The 26,809-nt window shown below is 40.4% G+C and overlaps 1 protein-coding gene across 18 annotated transcripts in view; it reads left to right on the top strand.

Moving 5' to 3' along the window:
• LOC119650468 (rab11 family-interacting protein 3) overlaps positions 1-25,578 on the top strand; it is a 301,666-nt gene extending 276,088 nt beyond the window's left edge. For 12 of the 18 annotated variants that reach the window (XM_038053341.1, XM_038053350.1, XM_038053351.1 and 9 more), the window contains 5 exons: positions 3,926-4,060; positions 15,307-15,760; positions 15,896-16,023; positions 23,849-23,887; positions 24,583-25,578. In XM_038053341.1, coding sequence (XP_037909269.1) covers positions 3,926-4,060; positions 15,307-15,760; positions 15,896-16,023; positions 23,849-23,887; positions 24,583-24,732 — 906 coding nt within the window. In that variant the 3' untranslated portion in view covers positions 24,733-25,578. Of the gene's footprint in view, positions 1-3,441; positions 3,786-3,925; positions 4,061-15,306; positions 15,761-15,895; positions 16,024-23,359; positions 23,542-23,606; positions 23,654-23,848; positions 23,888-24,582 lie in introns of those variants that run through there. The other 6 variants (XM_038053344.1, XM_038053353.1, XM_038053352.1 and 3 more) reach the window with 4 other exon arrangements.
• The last annotated feature ends 1,231 nt before the right edge of the window (positions 25,579-26,809 follow it).

The raw sequence follows: 26,809 nt of genomic DNA, 5'->3' as shown, positions 1-26,809 counted from the left end.
GATCAACTTCTTCACATTTGCTAATAATATTGAACTCCTAACGTGAAAATTATAAGGTTGAACGATTATCAATGCAGTGCTTTCCAGATCAAATTATTTGTGAAAAGGCCTTTTTAGAAAATAAAGGAGAATTGATTTTTTGATATGTACGCACGGAACTGTCATACACTCATTATTCCACATATAGGGCAACACAAAACCTTTTATACACGAAGCGTCTAGTTTCCGGTTCCCCGATTTGTTTTAAATTAAGCCTTCTGTCGATTATTACTCCCAAGTATTTAAGCGCTGGCTAGGAAATGATGATGATTTGTTCCCAAACTTTAATTTTCACTGTTGTCTCACTTTTTCTCTTGCTAATTAGAACTGTTTTTGCTTTATGTTCAGCATGTGACAGGTCGGAATTTTTCAACCAAGAATAGGTTTTCCATACTCCATACCGTACATCTCGATCTCATCTAGGGATTCTGCTACTGTCTGTTTGTCCGTCCGGGTCCCATTTAAAACTCATCCTTCAAAGACAACGGCAAACGAGAAAAAATCCTTCTGTTTTTCTCTTGTTTCACCGCGGTGTTCGGTTCGGCAAAATCTTCATTTTCATATGAGAGGTCGAGTCACTTATTTTTGATTTCCATTTTATATTGTATTTATTTTGACATAATATCGGCTGATATTTGGTTATAAGGCCTATCCAGGTGGAGGTGTCAAAAAGCCAGGCACAAGACAGATGATTTCCATTTCATGTTGTGGTGGAGGAGGCTCATCAATAGCATGATACTTACATGCTGATGAATCTTCTAATGTAAAATATAGTTCTGCCCTCGTCGTAGACAGTGGTAAACTCATATTGGTCATCTCGCCATTCCCAAGCCTTCATGTTTATTGCAGTTGACATAAAAAAGGACCTGCGAAACATCATGGGAAGAACGACCCGAGACGTACAAACTGCCTTCATCCATATCGAGCAGGCGGCGATTGGTGCGAGATCTAGCGCTGCACATCAATGAAGGCAAGACCAAAGTATATGGTGGCAACGTCAGCACCGAAACCAACCAATGAACAACATCAAACCGCACTGGTTAAACGGGAAGAATAAATATAGGAGACTACAACGTTGAGACCGCTGATAATTTATCCTACCTAGGGTCGAAAATCACAACCAATAACAGCTACAATGATGAAATTCGCGCACGGATGGTGGCAGCCAACAGAGCCTATTCCAGCTCACAACAACTGTTCCGGTCGAAACGTCTCAACGTAGGGTCAAAGCTCTCACTGTACAAGACAATGATCTTGCCAGTCCTTATGTATTCCTCGGAGACTTGGGTTCTTAGCAAGAAAAATTGCGAACTCTTGACCGCGTTCGAGAGAAGAATCCTCCGAAGAATTTTTGGTCCCCTACATGAGGGTGGACGATTCCGTAACCTACATAACGACGAAATCTGTGAGCGATACCAAGACCGTCAAGTTGTGGATAAAATCCGGCTCTATAGATTACGGTGGGCGGGTCGATTAATCCGTATGGATGAGGATGATCCAGCCCGCAAAGTTTATAAGGGCAATATCTGTGGTAGGAAAAGAAGACGAGACAGACCCTGCCTGAGATGGAGCGATGGCGCAAAACCGGGATGTCTGGAGTTCCTTATTAAGGTAGACCTAGACCGGATACCGGTTGTTGCGCCGTTGATGATGATGTGAAAGCTCTCGTTCAAGAGTATCTATATGCTTTGGGTCACTGGGTATGCAGATCCCTGAAAGAAGTTTTTATTATTGTTTTTGCATTAAAGCTGAACTCACGCTTTTCACAACATGAAATAACAACCATAGTGGTCACAGTTGGAGTTTGGAGATTGTACTTGCTTGCTCGGAAAATGACTTTTTCGAGAATTTCGCAATTTTCTCAACATAATTATCGGGTACCCAGCAAACTTTATTTCCGTTCTCCAGCGTCCCTTTTGTGAAGGGAAGTTGCATCTTTATTCTCTAGAGATGTGCTACATGTGGTCCACCTTTGTTTTGTTTTTACTATGATAAAACTTTACTATGATAAGAGGATAAAAGGATAAGCTCAATGAGCTTAGGATCACACTTCCTTAATGTTTGGCTTCTCCGCTGCGGATTTATCTTCTTAAACAATTTCTAGCCAGACATTTTTTTATTACCAATTAACACACCCGGAAAACTAGAGCAATGATCTTTTCCGGAAGGGCACCACCAACCATCGTCTATCACCTTCTCAACGACCCCGATAGTATTCCTTCCTCGCTCAACCACTTCTAAAATTACCCAAAGCATTCACGTCCAATATTGTTTAACCATCTTGCAAGAAACTTTATAAATACCTACCATATGGTGTCTCCCATCATACAACCAACAAAACGTCTAATAGAAAATTCAGATGTTATTTATTTGATCTTTTGTTTACAAGCATATCCACAGATACATCTTTAAAACTGGGCATTGATGCAGCAGCATCTTTAAGAAATTATGCTAGAACACCACCAAATAGATCTGGGAAGTCTCTAGGATTAGCGGCGTCATAGGGAAATTTCATTGCCAAAAACTATTTTTAAGAATTCTTGTGCGGAGGAAAGGCATCTTTTCAATAGACGAATCTGAATGCGATTAACAAAACGATTCGACGAGGTGTTAGCGGCTGACGAGTATTGAATATGAGTCTTGCCGTTTGGGTGGAGAGGTTATGGTGTACTTTTTTTAAAAAATTTAAACATGTCAAAACAATGCATTGTAGCTGGGAACGACTTTTTTTTCTCGTAATTGATTTAGTCAGTTTTTGTTATGGAAAATGGTGGGTCGCAGTATGATGTAACAGTTTTTAATTTATTCAGATTTGAACTACCCTGGCATGATTTATTGCTTTGGGGAAGTACAATAATTTTGGAACAAATTGAGGCCGCTTTTTCCAAGCTCTCCTTAAGAACTTAAGTGCTTAGAACTTTCACTTTGCCGGCTGATTTGACGGTCTCGATGGTAAAGTTCAATGCCAGGCGGCAATTTACCTGAAATCGGATTAACCAATGCGATCCGCTTCGGATGACCCAGAAAGGTAACTCCCATACCTTTTCAGATATACGTATGTGATAATATCTAAAGGTGAAATGTGTAGAATAAAAAGCGTTTACAGTTGTTGATTCCTAAATGGATTCCAATCAAATGCAGCCTGGAGTGCTGCTTTCTGCTGCAACGGGTCTAATCCATCTCATTCTAAGATTTCCGAACTCTTTGAAGTCAAATCTGTTTCTGAAAGATACTCTACGAAAAAAAAGCTCGAACATGCTTACACTTAGAAAAAAATCTAGTAATGCTCGGCTAGAGCCACATGTATGCCCCCAAGTTTCTCATTTACAATGTTATTCCCGATTGCTCGGTCAGAGGCGTATAGTGGTGATGATGAGCCATATCGCCCGCATTCGTGAACGGCCCAAGAGTGACTTTATCGCGACGAAGTATAGTCGGACAGTCAGTGTTCTAGAGGAAGTTTGACGGTCGTCTACTAATTGAATGCAATTGAAAGGCTCACTACGCTACCCCGATGACTAATATATAGAATTTTCGTTGTGAGAGAGTTGTACGAGTGTAGCGCGGTTGTATATAGTGAATGGTGGTGTATCTTGGTGGCTTTTTTATTTGGTATTTGAGATATGTAAAACACTACGACACATTTTTAGATGGTTACGTTCTGTGGTGCTAAATTGCCTACACCAATGGAAGTGGATGTTATTGGTGAAGTTCTGAATGATATTCATTGGATGAAAACTTCATGTGTTAGTATTGTGCATTTGTTATTGCAGGGATATAAACATCATTGTTTTCTTTTTCGATATCTAACATAACTTAGTATCTACATATGCTTGCTAAAATTTGAATTCTATTAACGGCTCCACGTAATTTTTGTTTATTCCAGCTCGATTTGCTGCAGAGACAAGTCACTGATCTTGCAGACACACGGAATACAGTTGAAGATCGTACAACGAGAACTAAGACCGAATATGCTGTACTACAGGCCCGGTATCATATGCTCGAGGAGCAATTTCGAGAGGTAACTACTACATTTCATTATTGAGATCCATCACCCATCCGTTCGTTCCATCTGAACTTATCTAGAAAATCTAATTCAAAATTATTGACTATCATTCTTCTCCCATTCTTTCGTTTGCCTCCCAAGTTTTTTGCGCATTGAATTGACCGTAATTCGAGAAACTCAATTAGAATTCTTTTGCAAGTGGAGTCAGGCACTACATGTTCTGATCTTTAGTTGTCCGTTGAAATGGGCCTGAACGATATTCATAATTAATTCGGTTTTTAGCTGGGTGGAGCCATAGTGCAATGGTACGAGAGGTACTTGGAAAAGAAATTAATTAATAAAAACAGCGGGTTGAATTAAAAGAGGCTAAAATTGCTATCCAATTCTAAGATGTTCTACCCGACATTCCTTGCTTACTATTATACAATGATGGGTGACCTGAAATCAAAATATCAATTAAGCGCCAAGTATGTCGCGCTATTGTAACTTGCGCAATCAATATTTAACCTGATACATCACTGTCCATTAAAGTAACAATATCACCTACGATATTTGGTTTGAATAGATTCCAATTGTAATCAAGAATGCACTTAGGACACCTTAAATTACAACCACATTCCTCATCAAATTATTCATAAAAGATTGCGCAATCGGCTAAATAGATGATTCAGCCAATCGCTTCAACTTGCACTGAACTAAATAGTCCAGAACTCTATCAAAATGCGATATTTTTATGGCGGTTGTGAGTCTGCTCAAAATTTATTATGCCTTTTATCGGAAAATCTCTTCAACTTGGAAGTAGCTACTCGTAAGCGTGCATTTATTCTACTTAAAATTTGTTCCGTCCTCCAATACTAACCCAATAGATAGCCATGTCCCCAAGCTTCTGAATGAAAATAATAGACCGGAACTGCGTTAATGTTTCAAGAGGCTTCCAGCTGGCTTTTTGATTGGGTCGGAAATGTGTGCACGCTATAAACATCACAAATACAAGTGCATAAGGCTTTGTTTAAAAAATAAGGGCAGCGAAAATCTTTTCCAATATTTGGTTTAGGAAACATATACATCCGCCTTACATCCCTTTTGTGGCGATAATGTGTACTTGTTCTTATCCGAAGCGGATGTGTTGCAAGAAGCAGATATCAAACTATGTATAGAAATCGACTGTCAGATTCTAGATACACACTCGAGGTAAGATTTATTGCTGCATGTCAGTGCAAGGAAATAGGTGTATCTTATAATGGAATGAAAATCTGAAACTGAATACCTACAGCTTCTATTTATCTGCGCACCCCCGAATAGTCTGAATTTATCTTCCAATCAAGCTTTTAACCTTTCGAACCTACAACAGACGAATTAAAATTCTCCTGTCTATCATCAACTAGAATATATAAATGAATAATGATGAGCACGACATTCATATCGAGACATACGACAATAAGAAAATGCGACACGTTCAGTACTTAACGGTGCTTATTTATAATTTAAGTAATCATATTTTGCGGCCATTGTCCAGTGAGTAGGCGAGTAATTGTCTTTTAGTATTCAGTTAATATCTGGCAAGTTATCAAGTGAAATTACTGCCTCCACTTGTAAGTGCTGTAAAAGAGTGTTAGCCCGTGGTTAGCTCTTTGTTCGGTTGTTAGATTGATTGAAATTGCTGTTTATCAATCCAGATTAAATTTAAAGCAGAGAGTGTACTACCAGAACTGTGAGTGTACTATCAGAGCTATGAGTGTGTTATCAGAGCTACCATTTCACTATCTGTTCCGAGCGTGTTGGCTTAGAGTGATTCACTCTTATGCTAATTAAAAATGTTTTTCTTGTGCTGTTTACTGTATAATGTTTTCATGCTTTCCATTAAAAGCGAAGTTACCGTAGGGAGTTTCAATTATTTCATAAAAATTAATTGCTCTAACGCGTATGAACCTACAATGTTGTGATAGCAACAACCAAACATATCCATTTCTGTGTTTTTTTAGAGGAATTTTCCCCTATGTGGCTTGTCGGCGATATCCGATATACCAAATGAAAAGCTAGGCTGGTGTATATCAAATTCAAGACCGAACGTCGAATGTTGATTCTGGGCCTGACTGATTGTGCATTTTATCTAATTTTCATCAAGATTAGTAAATACATATGACTAAAACGGAGCCCCGCGTCATCAATGACAAACAATAAATTTAATGAAAAAAAAGTAATATCGATATCTTATATTTCATTTATGAACTAGTAGGAACCAAATAGTAACAGTTATTTTCCTTTCCCGCCTAAGTCCCAAAATCATGAAGTGAAGGAGAAATATTGCCACTTCTGTGTATTATCATAAAAAAGGAACTAAGTCTGGCTCAGTAAACAGAGTCTCCTCTCCCCAGAAACGAGAATCCGAAGAGCATTCCGAGCATTAATAAAGCGGTGAGCCTTATCACATAAAGTTATATCAGAATTGCAGGTTGCCGATGACGGAACGTATCCTGATATCAATCGCCTTGTTTAGGTAAATCAATTCACATACCTTTCCACAGTTGGAAACGACAATTTACCGGATCTTGGTTTTCCTATTGCGTTGCGTAGCCAGAGACCGTGCTGTCCAAGATATAAGACCCTCCTATATCGTTGAACTTATTTCGGTGGCTTATGAAGGTTTTCTCTCAATTGATTTCCGTAGCTGATGGACATATACTCAAATGTTCTTCAAAATTTCGGATAGCACTCCTGGCTCTTACGTTACCAATGCCTCGCACAGAGCACTCGCAGCTTAGACCAGCTTGGTCGCTCAGCGAACAGTCTTTTCACCCGGCCTTAACCACCGTTTTTTCTTTTCGGACCAACCGTAATGATGATGCTATATCATCACCACAATTTGTAAATTGAATGTTCTTTGGAGTTCTTGATATATTCTAAGCGCTTTACTTTCAACAAACTTATTCGAGAAAAACAAATAAAAATGTGCTCTAGGCTGGGATCTATATCTAGCCATCTTTCCTTTGAGGACAATTTCCGTATATCCTGCAGTTGGCCGTATATATCATATTGCAGTCAGCAGGCAAATCCAATTGGAAGGTTTTGATGGATCACCCTACATACAGCATTATGCCTGGTGATGTATTGCACCGGTCCCATAACAGTGCAGTCAGAAATAAGATGGTCCAACGTCTCTAACACCGAACCACACATTCTGCACTGATCGTTCTCCACCCGTTTTTTTCATTATGAGCTTTTTATAAGCTCGGGTGGTGACCGTCCGATTCACATGCTCACCATGCATTGCCTTCGACTTCCATTCATCGATCCGCTCTTGATTCGACTTTACCCCAATCTGAGGATTGAAAGATCGACAATAACTATAATAATCGTTGGCGCAACCATCCATATTGGATCAGGGCCTTGAAGTGTGTTAGAGCACTTCATTCAGAACCGTAACGGTACACTACAAAAACACCGTACCGCCCGAGACTATTACCCTAATTTGAGTCAGGTACTCATTCTCAGCTGGTATCCGACGTCAAATCACGATACAAATTCCACTGCCATCAGTGAGATTCGAACCGCGATCTTCCGCACGAGAGCCTTGTGGTCTAACGACTCCGCTATCCGGACACAAAATTGATCCTTCAAGTTAAGGGGAGTCAGCCCACAATCTGCCTTACAGACAGCCGCATGCAAGGACCTTGCCTGCTCTTTACTGTAAAAATAAGCGCACAACAAGTCGACTTGACGATGATGTTGTGCCGCCACGTCAACCGCGCCCGTACCTCCAATGTCACGAGGCAAGTTCATCCGCTTCACGGCAGAGTTTGGATGATGCATTCGTATCCGCCGCTGGACGTTTTCCAGATCGATCTTCGTCCACGGTAATATTCCGAATGCATACGCCAGTGAAAGCATGGCGAATACATTCAATGCACTTATTTTATTCTTCCCCGAGAGATGCAATTTCGGTACCAGCTTTACACATCACAAGAATTCGGACAGCAGAGCATCCTTCAGATCATCAACTCGAGCATGTGTTTCTTGCAGAATTCCTAGGTAATTGTAGAAGTCTATCTCGGTCATAGCTTCGATGTGGAGATCATCAATGCTATGTCCGACATGCGGCTCGTGATGACCTTTGCGGATGGCTTGGATTCGACACTTGTCTAATCCAAACTCCATCCGAATATCACGGCTGTACATGTCTACTATTCGCAACAGATTTCTAGGCTGGTTAGTACCAGCATACAACTTGATGCCTTCTAAGTACATTAAATGTGTCAGTGCGCACTTAGCACGTAGACCATGCTTTATTGCAAAACCATGCCCTATAGCATCATTTAGTAGCCATGAAAAGGGGGATCAACGAATCTCCCTGGAAGATGCCCTTCCGTATATGGATAGACTCAGAGGTATTAGCACCCTCAGATGTACGCAATGATAAGGTAGTATGACTGTCATGACTGTCGCCAAAAATTATTAGTTTCGGGTCAATGTGATACAGAGGTAGGACATCGATTAGCCAGGGATGCGGGACGCTATCGAAAGCTTTGGCATAATCGATATAGCAACTAAAAAGGTTTTTTGGCCTCTAGTTGCTTGTCCCACAACTACCGAGTCGATAATGACTTGCTCTTTGCAACCCCTTGGCCCTTCTGCTCCTCGGACAGAATGTTGTTGGTCTCGAGGTGCGCACTTCCACTAATAATGGACATTATGGATTTGAAGAGGGTTGGTAAGCAAGTAATCCATCTTGTGTCTGCGGGGTCCCGCACCGTGTCCTTCTTAGGGATAAGGTAGGTAATCCCTGCAGTGAGGTATAGTAGAAATTCCTCCGGCCGACTCATGAATTGATTTATGCTCTGTGTCAACCAACCATGTATACTGGTGAACTTTTTGTACCAAAAGTTCTGCACCCGATCCAGGATCCGAACAGTTCTTCGAGCTGTTTATGGCTCGTCGGCAACATCCGTAAAATTGATGCTAGATGTTGTGCCATGTCGGGTGGCTTTGGCGGTAATTCACTCACCATGCTCAGCATGCTGGGCGGGTAACCCCCAAAGTCCACCGCAGTATTCTTTCGCTTTCGTTACCGAAAACTGTACTGTCTGGAAGATCTGTTGGATTCGTTAAGGGATCTAAAAAAACTCCGCTATTTCTTCGCGTATGTAGCATTCTGGACACTTCTGGAATAACTTTCGTCATATCGTCGTAACCGACTGCATACGACAGAAAGACTCTGCTTTGGTTGGCTCAGAATTTCAACTACGGGTGTCTCACTGGGGATGGCATAGTTCCTGTAAACTCTCTGCACTTCATTCTTCACCCGTCTGCTGGCATTGCCAGAGCTGAATTGAGTCAGTCTAGCAACGTCCTACCTTATTGGGTCATGCCGTTCCAGACGAATTTTCCATGGTGGATCCCTTCAGTCACTCAAACCAACAACACGACAGCCGTAACTGCGCCACAATACACAAGTGATTGTAGTTGCAGCAGCGACATATTATCACACAGTCGAGATGCAGTCTCATCATTGATTTGAGATAGAATTCTCGGAGTTGCTGGAGATGCATAGAATCTGGGAATACCTGCAAAGGATGCATTTCCGAGAACTCTATACACGCTCTTTGGAATTTGTCCCGAACCTCAGCGGAGAGCTCAACTGGACGGTGGAGGAGAGTGCTTCGGCGAGTACTGAAACTGTTACCTGCAGTGCGGCGTGGTGTTGTTCATGCCGTCGTCTCTGCACGTCTATTGACTTTTGGCCAGCAGTTTCCGTGATGACCTCAAGTCCAACACGCTCTACGATGTTGTCTTGCTCCAAGCAATAGAGCGGTACTGGTCAGTCTGTCTGTGCGCGAATTGCGGGAAACACTCGATGCAAAGTTCCTGCACTTTCCTCATCTACATGAGGAACAGAGGGACGCCACACTTTCGACACTTGGTCTGCGCTGAAGATTTGTAATCCTCTCCAGCACACCGTCTTCTTTTCTTTCCTTCATTGAACACTATTAAGTGTTCGATGCAGTCGAATCTTATCCCATCAAACACTCTTGATGAAAGTTATGCCCTAGAACCCGATAAGCCTCCGGGAGACTTCGCGGAACTCCATACTTTTGTCAAATAAATTCGATCTATGTGTCTCCTAAATTCAAGTTTTGTGATGTTTTTATTTCCCTTTTTGTAACAATACCATGCATTGTTCAGGGCTGCGAGTATAACTCTGAAACTGTTGAAAATTGCTCCTATCTAGTCTAGTCAGAACCGTTATCAGCTATGACGATGCACTCCGCTCACGATTGTTGGCAGCCAACAAGTCTACTTTAGCTTACAAAATCAGCTCCGCTTGAAATATTTCACCATATGGTCAAAGCCCTTACTGGATAAGAAATTGTCATATATTCCTGGGTGATTCGGGTTCTTAGCAAAAAAGATTGCGAGCTCTCAGTGGCATTCAAGAGAATCCTCCGAAGAATCCTTGACTCTATGCAGGATGATGGACGATTCTGTAAACAATATAACGATCGAATTTATGAGGAATACCACGACTGTTTAATTATAGGTAAAATTCGGCTCAATGGGCTATGGTGAGCGAGTCACATAATTCATATGGGTGAGTGATGGCATAGGCTAAGACACCAGACAGTGGTTGGTGATATCGAGTTAATGAACCTCGACACAAAGCGCGGATATTTGGAATTTCTTATTAAGGCAAGCCTACATCGGACACCGGTTGTTGCGCTATTGATGATGATGAACGTTAACTTGAGGTCTTCCGCGCCAAAGTCATATGTGTACTCTCTTATGAGACAATTAGAAAAGAAGTACCTCGCCGGTATACAGAGCAGATACCCGTCGACCTTTCGAAAAAAAGATGGATAGATCACACATTGGAATTGTGGGTTATGCCATGTAATTGCATCCAATATGCAAGCCTCGGGGTGTGAGTTCCAGGAGCCGCTATATAGGAGTTTATGACAACCATTTATTTTCAGAGCGGTAAATAAGTTTGGTAACGCCGCTTGTCAGGTTGTCGATGCCAATGCTGCTGCTGTAAGGACCCCGATGATATGATACTGCGTGTCGTTGTTATAATTAGAGCAGACAATGATTGCGTTACTGCGCTCCATTAAATGTATGCCTTCCAAATAAGCGGAGCTTGATGAAACACCGATTCATTGAGAAAGAAACCAGTGATTAACTCTACAACTTATAAAAACAAAATAAAATCAAGCTAAGCAATGAATGAAAGGCTGCCTTTTGGATAACTCTGGCTTATATACATATATTATATGTATATTTGCCAATGGTACCGGTAATATGGGAGAAATTGAACCATCTTTTGCTACGACACCCGTGATCTCATTTACGCAACAATGACTAGGTACCCAGAGTATTCCCATCGTATTAAATCTATACATAGAGTTCTACATTCCTAAACAATTTTTAAGATGAACAAGGAAATCCTCAACACCTTCAAAACTAATTGGCTATTGATGGAAACTAGTATGAATTTGCTCTTCAAGCGTTTGTTTGTCACGCACGTTGTCCACCTCAGGATTGCATATACTTCAACCTGTAAGACGGTTGCATATTGTTCAGAGAAAAAGGCAACGTTTCCTTTTTATCCTCCTTTATTTCTTCACAACTTTGCTCTAGTTTTGTTTCATCGGTGTAGAAGACGACAGTATTTCCTGCTACGCATTCTTCTTGTCAATCCCAGTTTTTATACGATTGAGGCCAGTTTTATATTGTATTTCCTCCCAAATATACATATGCATGGGTATCCGGAAATCAGAAGGTATTACAATTCGCTTTTGTCTTTCCTTGATTTACCCACTACACTGTAGATGCTTAAGTGAACGTCAGCCTAATGATAGCAGTTCGTAGCCCATAGGCTCATTTCTTTTTGCCTCTACATTTCTGTTCCAAAGAAGATTCTTATCTAGAGTAATTCCCAAATATTTCACTTCTTTGGTAAATTCCCCTCATCTTTGGAGTGAAAGACACACCACCTTTCCTTCGAGGCAATCTTTCGTTACATCTGCCGTCAGATAGCGATCCATTCCTGGTTCAGGCCACAGCAGTCTATACGTTATCATACATAGTTTAGATCCACTTAACTAAAGTATAATGAACACCATGCTTCCTGGTAGTACGGAAAATTTTTTTGGAAGGACACACATGATGTCCACGAACACATCCATCGCGTACTCGACTTTTAGAGTTGCGTGTCCTATCTTGGGAACCAAGAAATGAAAAAGCACCCTGGTGAACATGTTGGTTCTTATTTAGCGTCTTAGCTTCTTCTCGCCACTGTGACTTTAAACCAGTTTCTCCAGATATATCAGTGAGAATAATGTTAAGTTCATTTGTCTGCCTAGAGCAAGACTCATGAGAAAAATGTTTACTAGAAGTCGCTAGAGATGCTCTATACATCCCTGGATAAGTATCAACCATGTCAGATACTTTTAAATTTCCAAAGGATACTACAGCAGGTCTTGCTTTTTACTTTTTCCAATTCCTGTTGTAACACTTTTGTCTTGAAAAGTCTGAAAAACGCAAATTCGATCCTGCTCAATTCAACCATCTGCCCTTCCGGATCATGTACTTCCAAGTGAGTTTGTACGGACTGTACTCTGAAGTTTGTAAGAGTACCATCCCACTTTCAAAAAAATTCCAACTTGGCCTACTCATCTCGCTTACACAGCTTTGAAGTCTCTGTTTCGGGTTTCAGTTCGTCATATTGTATGTTGTAAAGGGGTCTCATTTTAACTTCTTGCTTGTTCCTGGAAGCTCCTGAAGTTTAACGTATTTCCTTTTTTTTTTGTTTCTAGGAGTTATTTTTCTTTATTTCCTAAGATTCTGCAGTTTCGACTTCACTACGATTGTTTTACCGCATTTATCTCCGGTAATAGGGCAAACTTCTACAAAGTACTCTAAACGTGTACAATTCTGAGTCTCCAATTAAGTTTCTATCACCAAAAGAGTCCTTAGTCGCCTAGTTAACTGCATCTTTTTACTAAGAAGTTCATTGCATTCCGCCCAGTTGGCTCCTTGGATTCTGTCTTGTATTTCAAGGTGGTTGAACATAATCTTTAATCTATGTTCCAAGTAACGATAATCTTCAATAAATTCCAACACTTTTGTAGCACCTGACCTAACACTGTCAATTAGTTCTCCTTAGCCTCCTTGGCCCCCCGAACGTTTGTCGCACATCACACGCTAGGATTGCATTTTCTTCTTTCTCAACAAATATGTTAAGCATTCATATCATAATATATTAAGAGTTAAAGACCACTTGACTCCGTAGACTTTCCCAGATCCCTTAGTTCTCCTTAGGCTAGGTACTCAGAGGTAATTTTGATGTTTCCCCTCTTACTATAAACCTGGTATTGAAAGATGACTAAGACCTGGGCAGAGAATTATCTCAGCATGATTGCTAACAAACAACAAAAAAATTTAATATCAACACACACGGTTTCAGTCTTGTAGATCTTTACTGATCGAATACCACAGTTTATTAGAAGGAACTCACGGCTCTTGATTGAAAAAAATATAAGGGCAATCCTGCAAATTTGCGGCCAGTAGAAGGAAGGAGGCTTTGGCATGTTGCAAATTAATTTGTCCACCGTTTATGATTTTGGGTATATATGTATCTGATGTCAACTGCGCCCAATGTGGATCTCACCGAGATTATTAGCTTGTCAACACTTTTCGCCAAGGATTTCCCTAACTTGTTTCTTAGGATATTGCAATATCTGGTGATGCAGCAACCCCCATATCCTTATTCTTAAGGAGCTTCTCCTTCTTTCGTAATGTATTCTTCTGCCATCGGTTTGGAAACCTCCCAGACTCACGGTGTCCGGTCCTCATGGATCCGTTTTCACGTATTGATATGAGAGGAATTGCGTAGACCACCAGCTTTCTTCATACCGCTTTTCATGATAAAGGCGAGGAGAAGATTCTGACAAGCAAGATTTATCTTGTAGTCCCCCATCATTAGTTGCTGAAATTTCTTCCTGCCGTGGCTTTCTTTTCTATTTTCTGAAAGTTTTAAGCAATGATGCCACAGACAGAGCGACCGTACTCAGGTTTCCAGCTTCTCCCGTTATGGGAGTTGCTGCACTCGTCTTTTTATAATAGATAATTGGATCATAGGCAATAGATCCATGCTTTCCAATGAAGTGCAAACCATGGCCTTCACAGATTTCTGCATGGGATATAAATTTGGTGAGGCCTAGAGAATCCGCGTCTCAGTCGTGCCTTGGATGTAAAAATCGTGGGTAAATTCGAAGTCCCTAACGTCTCACCACTTGGATTGAAAGTCGGTAGAAGCTTCATACATTATTGCAATTTTGTGATTCTAAGGGGGCTTTCCTGCCAATTACCAAAAATTATAGTAATGTACAGGTATCGGTATGGAGGATATTTCGGAGCCTAGGCACCATTTAGTGGCAGCCCCCTGATTTTTTCAGATTTTTCGGTTGGGTAGTTTCTGAGAATGGGTTCGTTAAAAAAATGATCACTTTGAACCCCCCGCACTCCCCACTTTTCAAACGAATGTCAAAACTAAGACCGGCTTCGAAAAGTACGTACCGAGACCTTTCCTTTGATACCCCACATGACTATATTTGATGAGAAAAAAATGTACACCCCCTTTTTGCATGTATGGGGACGCCCCTTAAATTCGACGTAAAAGGATGTAACTCACTATATGCGTGAGCGTTCACAGTTCACATCTTTCTACCTACTTTGGTGTTAATCGCTACAACCGTCTCCGAGAAAAATGCGTGTGACGGACAGACAGGCGGACGGACAGTCAGACAGACAGACAGTAAACCAATTTTAATAAGGTTTTGTGTTTACACAAAACCTTAAAAATGACTTCCGCATTGCAACTGAATATGTAAATATGTGTAGTGTGTATGCACTAGAAACTTTTACTTTGACTCCTTAGATCAACTAGTCTGACCCATGTCAAGAGCCCTGTCAAAAATGATACTTAATCATTTCAAAATTTTATCCAGAGATTTTGGGTCTTCTGTCTAAAGTATTTTAAATGTCCTTATTGCTAAATAAGACACCCCCTCATGTTGTGGAAAGCCAAGTCGGAAGCACAAACCGATTCAGCGTACTAACGAATTTAGCTGCTTCTATTTCATCTCTTTTATCTAAAGTGTCTCTAAAAGTGTCATGCATTTACACTAATTTGTGCGTACGTACTTGAAAAAAAGCAATTTTCTTGCCAAAATGTTTAATGAGTTTTCTTTCCGTTTTCCTTTCAGTCCGAGCTACGTGCGGAAGAACGTTTGGCCGAAGAGCAAAAACGACACCGGGAACTATTGGCCCGTGTCGAGCGCGAAGCTGCCCTACAAAATGAAAATTGCCAAATAAAAATTCGCACTATTGAAATGGAAGCAAACAGTTTACGTGAGGAAGCACAACGTTTGCGAGTTCTATGTGACAAGCAGGCAAATGACCTGCATGCGACTGAAGAGAAATTAGAAATAACACGTGATAACTTGGCTTCCGTACAGCAGGAATTGTTGGAGGCACAATCCGCCGAACGGAAACTGTTGGATGAAAAGAAAGTGTCAGAGGATTTAATGCTGGAGTTGGGCAAGGAATTGGAAAGGTTACGGTCGGAACGAGGTCCTGCGCTACCAACCACATCGGCAGAAACGCTTAGGCTCGAAGAGTTACATCAAGAGTTGGATGAATTACGACAGAAGAACAAAAGTATCTATCATTTGTATCTAATTTTGAAACTATTTTGTTCAGTTTGATGTGATAATCTAAAATTGTTTCCTAATTGGTTCTTAAAGATAAATTTACTGTGTTTTCAAAAAACTCCCATCTTACTTTTTATCCTAGTTCTCGAAGAACAAAATGAAGAGTTGCAAGCGGCAGTCCTGTCTCGAGGCGTAGAGGAAGGCCGACATTTGTTGAATGGAACGCTGAACAGTCTAGCACAAGAACTAGAAGAGATGTCACAGGCACAGGTAATTTATTGTGTTTTTTCAATATTTTTTTCATATTGGATGCTTCTAACACAAGCACTTTATCATATCAGCATATGAAAGTCATACTGGGGAAAGTAGTTTGCATGCATAGTCAGTTAGTTTTTAAATCTTTTAGTCATTCCCAAACAGCTTCATTGTCTTTGCGAACTGTCTCTGTCTTATCTTGTTGCGTCAAATGTCTAATGTTCCTGTTAAGTGCCCCAGTCTTACTTTGAAAATTAATTTAATTATAGTTTTAAGGGAGGCAATAATTTGCTCATATTTATTTCTACTTTTTTTTTAAAAAACTATTCAAGTTGTCGTCACAGCTTTGCTTTCAAGTTTCTTCAAAAAGTGATCAATATTTTTGTTTTCCGAAGTAAAAGTTATACTTATGTTATATCTGGTTAATTATTGTTTTTGTAGCCCTAAATACATTTTCAAAATTGCTGTGGAACAGTGTCATCATAACATTCCTGATATAATTGGGCATTTTTGTCCCCAAAACCGTATTGCGTAATTTGCTCTGGAACTCTCTTATTGCGTCCTTTGCTCTGGATACCCGAACCAAGCTACCACCTTATACGATCACTTTCCACGGTTTTTTCTAAAAGAAATCTATGAAGTATATTCACGGTAAAGCCGATACATTGACTACCTCTTCAGAATAATTCCGGGTTTCAATTTAAAATACACTCAAGCTTGTCCTTTAATCCGCAATCTCGAGTCTGTCATATAACTTTTTTTGTTCCAATTTTCTGTCAACAATAGCAGCCAGGTAATAATTTGTGTCACTAGGTCCCTGCGGATTAAGTATCAATTCGCCAAGTTAAATTCACTCCTTACATCTAGGCTAACTACCACGGAATGTATGACGTTAATACGCCTTCCAAGAATTACATTATCGGGAAAGCCAGTAATAAATTTAAGGGTCTTAATGGTTACATTTACTCTTGATCTGACAAACTGAGTATATCAGTCTTGTTCTGATAGCTTTCCAGCAATCGACAGCAATCTATTTTAAGTTAGCCGCCCCAACATTTTTCCAACAGTATCTTGAAGACATATGGGTCTATAGGAATGGCTCGGCTGAACATTCACCTACCTCCCACCCTTTAGGCTGCTAGTCTAATCTAGTAGTAAGTCAATCCACAATCGTTTAGTTACTAACATTTGACTTTTCCACCAATAGTTGACTTTTCATTTAGGAAATGTATATATTCTTGGTTCGGTTGGTCTAGCCATACCTCTAAGAAAATTTGTCCATTCACTGCTTTGTACATCAATTTGCGATCCTCCTTAGTTTGAGGTACGTCTGACCTTTGAGGTGTGGGCATCTCGTTCGAAGACTATTGGCTGGTAGTCGCTGTATCCCTTGGTAACTCGCCAAGGTATATCGCATGCAAATGTAGCTTTGAAAATAGTTAGATCAACAGCTGAGCCGTATCCATTTTTCCGATTGTTATTTAAATCTCCTTCACCGGTCATTCTCATGCCAAGCTTTGAATAAACTACTCTCCTTGTGTTTCTTTCTCTTATTTACCACTCGTAAGTCCGTGCGTTAGAGTCTTCAGCAATCACTTCTAAGATTCGGCTTTTGTGTCCAAGTTATCAGGTTGCCAAACTTGCCCAAAAAATTCTGTATTCGGGTCTATACCAACACAAAGATTCGCGAGGACTCTAAAATGATTGAGGTTGATTTGATTTTTACGTTCTGAGTACGCAGCCCTGGTTGTCTCAAGGACACGCCTTCAAAAATTTCAGTACGTGCAGTATTTGAAACGCCTATTTAGTAAATTCTGTTCTCCAGAATTAACACAATTTTTCCGGTGGCTAAAAATTTCTGCGCTGCGTTCGTTGCACGAAAAAGCATCCGCGCATAAGGGCTGGCGCTATAACCGTGTATGTGGTTGCGAGTGCATGGCTGCGAGTTGCTGGGAGCACGTGGCATCACTTGTCATAACAGTAGACATTATACAGCTGTTAATGCCTCCCCACATTCCAGCGGGAACTAAAGGTAGAGGTTCCCTAATGATTCATTTCGGATTAACAGTAATGGATCTTAATCAAATCACTGAGCGGATGATACTTCAAAATTCCTCTTTAGGAAGCACACAGGCGCAACATTCTCGATAATTTATCCATGTTTACTCTCCTAGACAGTGACGAGCAACTAAGTACATGCATCCTATATAGTCTTCTTGAATCGCGCATTCATCTATAGCATAAGCGTAAGCCTGAAATTGTAGCTTGGGGTCCAGAATATCCGAATGGTTAGTAATTGGAATGCTAAGCTGTTCACATAGAAGACCGTAGTTCAAATCTAGCTGATGACTAAGATGTTTGTTCGTAGGCTGGATTTCGTACATGAATCGAATTCGCTCTGATATCTGGGTCAAATCAGGTAGCCGATAAACCGGGGGCATGTCGTCCTTCGTACATAGTCCCCCGCATATGCTCGCAGTGTAGCCCTCTCCTAGCCTGGCAGTTTAGGGACCAAGAGTTTGAGCCATTTCGGTGTACCCTTTATTATATACTTCACCAGTACATATTAGTACTGGTCGAGCTCGTCTTCTTCGTCTTATCCACCTGCTCTATTGTCGCGAAATTATCGCTTCACATTCCTCTATTTTCTCATCTAATGCATTATCAGCTTAATGTTCCATCGAAAAAATCAAAAATTTGACTGACGGTTTCGTCCAGGGCAGGGCAACTCATCAGACGCTGCCTGTTCCATGTTTGAAGTCAAATCGTTTTTTGGATATTCCACTTCTCCATGTTGAACTTACACAGTTCATTTACGCACTTCCCAAATGAAGGAAGTGTTGGTGCCGATCGGGGTACTTCTTGTATACCTTTCCAAGGCCAATGATAAATCTTGACAGCTGCCATTGTTGTTTTCAACGGTGAACTTTTAACTCTTCCAGAAAAGGTCTTTGAGATGCTCCGAGAGTATAGATCGTGGAGCCCTGTACAACATAATGCTGCAATTTGGTATACCAGCTAGACTAGTACGACTGACGAAGATGACTATGACCAACTCCATATCACAGGTGGAATAGGTTGACTGATCCTTCTGAAACGCGGACTGGTTTGAAGCAGGGCGACGGACTGGCGCCGACGCTCTCCAGCCTAGCACTCGAATACGCTATCCGAGCAATGGATACCAACACGAGTGGGACGCTACTCATTAATTCGGCACGATTGCCAGCGTACGCAGATGAGATCAACATCGTGTCTCGAAGACTGACCGACGCAGAGGAACTTCTGCATACTCTTGACACTGCTGCGAAAGAAGGTGGATTACGCATCAATGAGGACAAAACGGAAATTATGCAATCAAGAAGTAGGGCGCCAGCTCATTCGAGCATTACATAGGGGACCTCAACATATTCGTGGACAGCTTCATATACTTGGATAGCAGCCTGCCGAGCGAGTCTCAGGAGCATTTGTGATCACGTGCTGCTTAAACATGGTCAACCGAATGAAACAACTCTATTTTGGTTAACGTAGCAATCGGTCACCATTTATAATAACAAGACGAAAAGATCGGCCTGCGAAGGTTCTGTCAACACATTTTTGGAGTTATACGAACCGCTAACAGAACTCTTGTTAATGATTGCGAAGACCACGGAACCAAATGAAATTTTATGGGCTTGTGAAAATCTTGAAACACTGCAGCTTCTAATGCTGCATTTTGGCAACATGCATCCAAGTGGCCTTTTAAAATTAGGTTTTGTTCTTCCTTCGTGAACTCCATTAATGTTTGACATGTGTTGAAGTAGCCGCAATTATTTCTTCATTGCTACTACTTATATCGCCCGATGCACCCTCACTGTCACTTTCCTTCATCACCAACCATATATTTTACAAAAATGCATCAATTAAGCCTAATTCACTCGCCATACTTATTCGCGTACTCTACACATTACACTTAGTTAACTAACCTGTTTGGCATCAGTCAACCGGCTATCATCATCATCATCAACGGCGCAACAACCGGTATCCGGGCCAGGGCTGCCTTAATAAAGAATTCCAGACATCCCGGTTTTGCGCCGAGGTCCACCAATTCGATATCCCTAAAAGCTGTCTGGCGTCCTGACCTACGCCATCGTTCCATCTTAGGCCGGGTCTGCCTCGTCTTCTTTTTCTACCATAGATATTGCCCTTATAGACTTTTCGGGCTGGATCATCCTCATCCATACGGATTAAGTGACCCGCCCACCGTAACCTATTGAGCCGGACTTTATCCACAACCGGACGGTCATGGTATCGCTCATAGACTTCGTCATTGTGTAGGCTACGGAATCGTCCATCCTCATGTAGGGGGCCCAAAAATTATTATCAACGGTCTCAAAGTTGTGGTTTCCTATCTTTATTCTTCCCGTTTGACCAGTGCGATTTGATGTTGTTAGTTGGTTGGTTTTCTGTGTTGAGGTTGTCACCATATATTTTGTTTTGCCTTCATTGATGTGCAGCCCCAGATCTCGCGCCGCCTGCTCGATCTAGATGAAGGCAGTTTGTACGTCTCAGGTGGTTCTTCCCATGATGTCAATATCGTCAGCATAGGCCAGTAGTTAGGTGGACTTAAAGAGGATCATACCTCTTGCATTTACCTCAGCATCACGGTTCACTCTCTCGAGGGCCAGGTTACAGAGGACGCATGATAGGGCATCCCCCTGTCGTAGACCGTTGGTGATGTCGAATGGTCTCGAGAGTGGTCCTGCTGCTTTTATCTGGCCTTGCACATTGGTCAGGTTCAGCCTAGTCAGTCTTATTAATTTCGCCGGGATACCGAATTCTCTCATGGGCGTGTACAGTTTTACCCTAGCCAGGGTATCATAGGCGGCTTTAAAATCGATGAATAGATGGTGCAACTGTTGTCCATTCCATCTCCTGCCGCAGATAGATAATCTGATCTGTTGCTGATTTGCCTGGAGTGAACCCTCTTTGGTATGGGCCAATGATGTTCTGGGCATATGGGACTATCCAGCCTAGCAAGATAGCGGAGAATATCTTATAGATGATACTCAGCAACGTGATACTTCTATAATGGCTGCACTGTGTGATATCTCCCTTTTTATGTATGAGACAGATAATGCCTTGTTGCCAATCGTCAGGCATTGATTCGCTGTCCCATACCTTGAGCACAAGTTGATGAACCACTTGATGTAATTGATCGCCTCCATATTTAACCAATTCGTCAGTAATTCCATCGGCTCCTGGCAACTTATTATTTTTAAGCCGATGAATATATAATTGCTATAATTTCAGCACTATGTGATACCTCCCTTTTTATGTATGAGACAGATAATGCCTCGTTGCCAATGGTCAGGCATTGATTCGCTGTCGCATACCTTGGCTCCTGGCGACTTATGATTTTTAAACCAATGAATTGCACGTTTCTCCTATACTTGGCGGTGGCAGTATTTGTCCATCGTCTTCAGTTGGCGGGACCTCCAACTCGCCGATGTTCTCGTTGTTCAGTAGCTCATGAAAGTACTCAACCCATCGCTCCAATATGCCCATTCTGTCAGAAATCAGATTTTCCTCTTTGTCTCGGCAGGATGAGCATCGTGGTGTATAAGGCTTCATCCTGCTGACTTGTTAGTAAAACTTCCGCGCATGGTGCGGTTGCTCCCTGTACTTTTCTAGTTCACAGTTGTTGGTTCTCTCAGGCTTTCTTTTTCCGTCTGCGAAGTTGGTTCTCCGCTCGACGGAGTTCGCGATAAGTCTCTGCGCTTGCCCGCGTTCTTTGAGAATGCAACATTACTCGGTATGCAGCATTCTTCCGTTCCGTTGCTAGTTTACATTCATCGTCAAACCAGCCATTCCGACTTTTTTTGCGGCTGGGGCCAAGTATGTTTGTGGCCGTATCAATGATAACGTCCTTCAGGTGGTTGTAAAGATCATTAGTTGCTGCTTCATCCCCAGGACCTCTGTTGACTGCGGTTATTGCGGCATCCATTTCCCCTTATAGGTATCGCGCAGGGCTGTGTTGCGGATGGCTTCAGTATTCACTCTCACCTGATTGTCAGAGGAGATTGTAGGTGGTGTCGTAATTCGAGCTCGGAGCACCATGCCAACGAGATAGTGATCCGAGTCTATACTGGCCCCCTATATGTTCTGCCATTCATCAATGCTGAGAGGTGGCGGCGTTCAATCAGCACGTGGTTAATTTAGTTGGAAGTGATCCCGTCTGGAGAGCCCCACGTATGTTTGTGAACCGCTTTCCGCGCAAACCAGGTACTTCCAGCAACCATTTCGTGTGATACTGCTAACTGCCTATGTAAGCTATGGGAGCCGACATATCGCCTGAATACGGACTCCGTTCCTACTTGACTATTGAAATCGCCAAGTACGATTTTGATATCATACTTGGGACAGGCTTCGAGGGTCCGCTCAATTGCCTTGTAGAAGGTATCCTTCTCCGACTCTGCGGCTTCCTCTGTAGGGGAACGTTTATGAAGCTTATATTTCTAAACTTGCCTCGCAAACAGCAGGTTTCATTTTTTGCCTGACTTAGAAACCTACTCCGAGCACATGGTTTACTGGATGGCCGCTATAATATATGGTGTAGTGGCTCTTCTTCAGGAAACCGGTCCCTGTCCATCGCATCTCTTGTAACGCTGTTACATCTGCCTTATATTGGGACAGGGTATCAGCTAGCTGCTCGCCAGCATTCAGTCTGTACAGGGCGCGCACCTTCCAGGAGAAAATGCGCAAATTGTTAATCCGTTGTCGTTGCCGGGTTCGTCGTTGTAAGATCCATCCTGTCCGAAGCTCCTTTCGTGGCATTGTAAAATTGGTTTTCCTTGTAAGGTTGTCAGCCCTACCCAACCCCCAACCCGGAGGACCAGTTGGTACATTTTGTCCCGTTTTTAGGCACGGGAGACTCGCCTTCATCCTTCCCCGTTTGCATTTTTTCATAAAGAAAGAACTCCCAGCGATCACCACGTGGAGGTGGAGAATGTGTTTGGTAGTAGAGTTGTTGGTGTTGGTTCAGAAGGCGTTTCCCAGGTTTTATGCTCCATCGTGGGTACCAATCCACGTTTCGCCCTGGGACCTAAACTACCCTTTGACCGGCTATAACAGGGGCAAATGCACCTTCACACAGCCTGAAGGGCGCGATGTCAATCAGATATACAGCGTACAGTGAAAGTATTAACGTAATAAAAACAAAGCAACAAATCTACGTTGCCCCTACCTCTGGGCGAGGAATAGTTATAAATATTGATGTTTCTGTTGATGTTTTAGTTGGCATTGTAAATTCATGCATATTCCCTCTTAAGAGCGCTAAAACTGTCATTGTTTCACCACATTTTGTTCATTTCAGAAAAAGCGAAGAAAATTTCCTTTCGGACTATTTAACTTTTTTAGATGAGAAAAAAGAATATCTTTCTAGAAAAATGTGTTTATTTTATGATGGGTGTATTATGAGTACTTAATATTGTCATGGATTAAGTGATGAAAAATAGAAAATATTCCTATTCAAGATTCTTTAAAATATTACCAAAGGTATATCTTGCACCATTTCATTAACACGGATCGTTGTCTTTCTAATTGCTAATTATCATTTGTAGGAGCAAAGCAATACTTCCGAACTAATAATTTATTTAATTATTTAAGAGTAAGTCAAGATTCTTCTTTCTCAAACTACACTGACGGATTTTGAGAAAAGCTTCCATTACACACACAAATACTATCTACTTCATGCTTAACATATCTCACTTCACCATCATACGAAATCCTTTGTTCTGGTTGCTGCGCAATGTTTTCATTTCTCCTCATGTTCATGGAATTTTTTCAATTTTTATTTTTCCAGGATTCAGTTGATTCAGCCACATTAGCATCATTAAGTCAGGTAATTGAATATGACGGAAACCAACAGAAAATCGGCTTTGGTTTCAGAGTGGTTAGCTTAATTCTTCCTTGGTGTGGCTAAAGTGCTAATTTGGTTTTTTTTTTTTGTTTTTTTTCCTCTTTTTGTTGATTAATAACCATTTCTGCTTAGAAGAGCTTAAGCGTGCTTAGAAGCTAGTAGGCTATTTCTCACAGTGACTTCTACGGTGGTTACTATCAGTAAAAAAGTCTAGTAATCTATGGATTGCATGTTCTCTAAATGAAACTTAAATTGTTTTTTTTTTATTTGATCATTCTTTTTATGAAAATTTGTGTCTAAATCCCATTTCATTGGTTTATAACACACAATTTTGAGATAGTATCCAGCTAATTTTCGAACAGGAAAATGCTATCACAACATAATACACTGAATACAATATTTTTTGTTGCTTTAGAGTTTAGTCAAATAACCTTTTTTATAAAGCAGAGTATTCCTACTCCTATTCTATGTTTTATGTATTTTGGATAAAATGTAGTTGCATTTATCTTTGTTCTTCTAATTTTACATATTCCGCATGGTTTGTATTCCGAACTTTAGCTTCAAAGTTTGCATATTCATTTGCAAGTATCATTTGCAATAGCTGGTTCTCTTTGATTTGTCCATCCTCCGCAATCTGGAAATACGATTTTCTTTACCTTTATCTTTCTACTTCGCAGCTTCAACAAGCCTATCAGGACAAAGAAGAGGAAAATCAACGGCTCAAACACTACATAGATACAATATTACTAAATATCGTTGAAAACTATCCACAACTCCTGGAAGTTAAGCCATCGAAACCGGTTCAAAATGAAAAAATCTCCCACTAACATTATTCTACCTAAAATGTATTTAATAAAATAGAATCACAATAGGATCTAAAAAAATATTTATAACAATGTTATTATATATGGCCTTTTAGGAAAAGTTAAATGAAAATAAAAAATATTAAATTTGTAATATGTTCTCGCTTTTTAATTAGTTCCAATGTACATAAAAAATTAAACTTGTTTACAAAATTACTATTAGATTAAAAGTTAAAAATTAAATGCCTACCATAGGCGAGCAATAAAAATATAATTAGACTTTTGGAAAAATGTGAGACTATGAATCAAATTTTATGTCGCGGAAGCATAAAGAAGACCAACCAGTCCAATAAGGAATGAATAACCCACAAAAACTAAGTTGATAATGGCGCATTCTTTTTATATTGCAGCAACTGAAAGGAACTGTTTTTCATAAATTGTAGTGTATTACTCGCATCCCTACGAAGCCAGTTGTGAGAGATAAGATTTTGAACGAAAAAGATATTATATATGACTTATTGCGTCCACTCAACTACCTTATAAGCAGTTGTATTACGTTTTTGTCAATTTTTGAAAAACGTTTTTTCCGTTAAATATGTAGTCAATGTGACTGCTTCCTACCTGTCCTGTATTCTAATGACTCCAAGGGAAAGAAGAGTTGAATGTGAAACTTTTAATATAATATTCCAATTTATTTAACGATTAGAAAGGAGGGAAGCGGAGAGAACAAGATATAAGATGAATGTTATAGTGTCAAAAAACTGATATGTAATATGTGAAGCAAAACGAAATGTTATATTTTTTTGTATAGTCATGAATGTATACAAAAGTTTCTTACAAAATAAAAAGAAAAAGATTAACCCAGTTTTATGATTGTTTTCATTGACATTTTAGAAGTTCTGTAATTTATTTATGAAAAAGGAGGGCGACATTTCTGGTAGGGCCAAGAGTTTGCATCGCCCCCTCAAGAGGACTAGCTCTAACTATGAATTTCACCTAACTTTAGAGAGATTATTTCAGGACGAATAGTAGCGAAAATATAAAAGGGTTCCTACAGGTTTTTTGTTTTATAGGCTGACTAGTATATGTTAGGTTTCGAGAGAAAAATATTTTTCCCATTTGGGTCACCAAATCTGGAAAATGACTGTTACTTTTGTACGACACGACATCGATTCATCCAAATAAATATCGACTGAAAGCTGTTTTACTTCATAATAGTAAAATAAAAACTTTAACTTGAATTTCTCATTCACTCATTCGAAAAATATAATTTTACCACCATTTCAAGTAAAATTAGATCTGAATATTTATTTAATTAATTATTGCCAGTATTTCACTTCAAAATTCAAGAAAGCCATTTTTGTAAGACCTTAAAAACGTTTAGCTACCATGGAAAAAAAATTCTGAGAATTATAAAAAGAGATTTATAAAAACAACAAACGACTTACACGTTGGCAGTGATTAATCAGAGCGAGCGTTTTCGCCAAGACCGTAAAATTTCGCATTAGAGGGGGAGGGGGTTTTCGGGATGAACCAATCCAAACATCCTATTCTATTATATTTTAAAAAAGTCTGATCAAAAAAATCATACGAAGAAGTATAGAATTAATAATTTTAGTGTTTTCAACATTTCGTGTAAAACAAAACCTTATTAAAATCAATTCACCATCTGTCGGCATGTCTGTCACACGCACTTTTCTTCAAAATTACTACACCGATTCAAATGTAATGTGGTGAACATATGGGAACTATGAAATCCACGCATAAAGTGAGTGACATAAGTTTACGTGCAGTTTAAAGTGGACTCCCCATACAGAGGGGTGCACATTTTTTTTACCAAACATAGTCATGTGGGATATCAAATGAAATTGTAATTATCATAGTTTTGACGCAAATTGCAAAGTGCGCGAGTGAGAAGTGAAAATGTACACACTTAAAGTGAGACAGGGTTCATTTTCGGAAACTACCCAATTAGGAAGATGCGCTTATATGAAAGCCAGGCCTCGAAATATGTTCCATTCCGATATCTGTTCAAATAAGCTTACTAATAGAATATAACCGACTTTTTTCAATTGACCAAAAATCCCCTTAAGTTCATCCT

This window comes from Hermetia illucens, chromosome 2 (assembly GCF_905115235.1).
Source record: "Hermetia illucens chromosome 2, iHerIll2.2.curated.20191125, whole genome shotgun sequence".
Lineage (NCBI taxonomy): Eukaryota > Metazoa > Arthropoda > Insecta > Diptera > Stratiomyidae > Hermetia > Hermetia illucens.
Note: the sequence above shows the minus strand (reverse complement) of the source record. Positions and strands in the feature narration are given on the sequence as shown.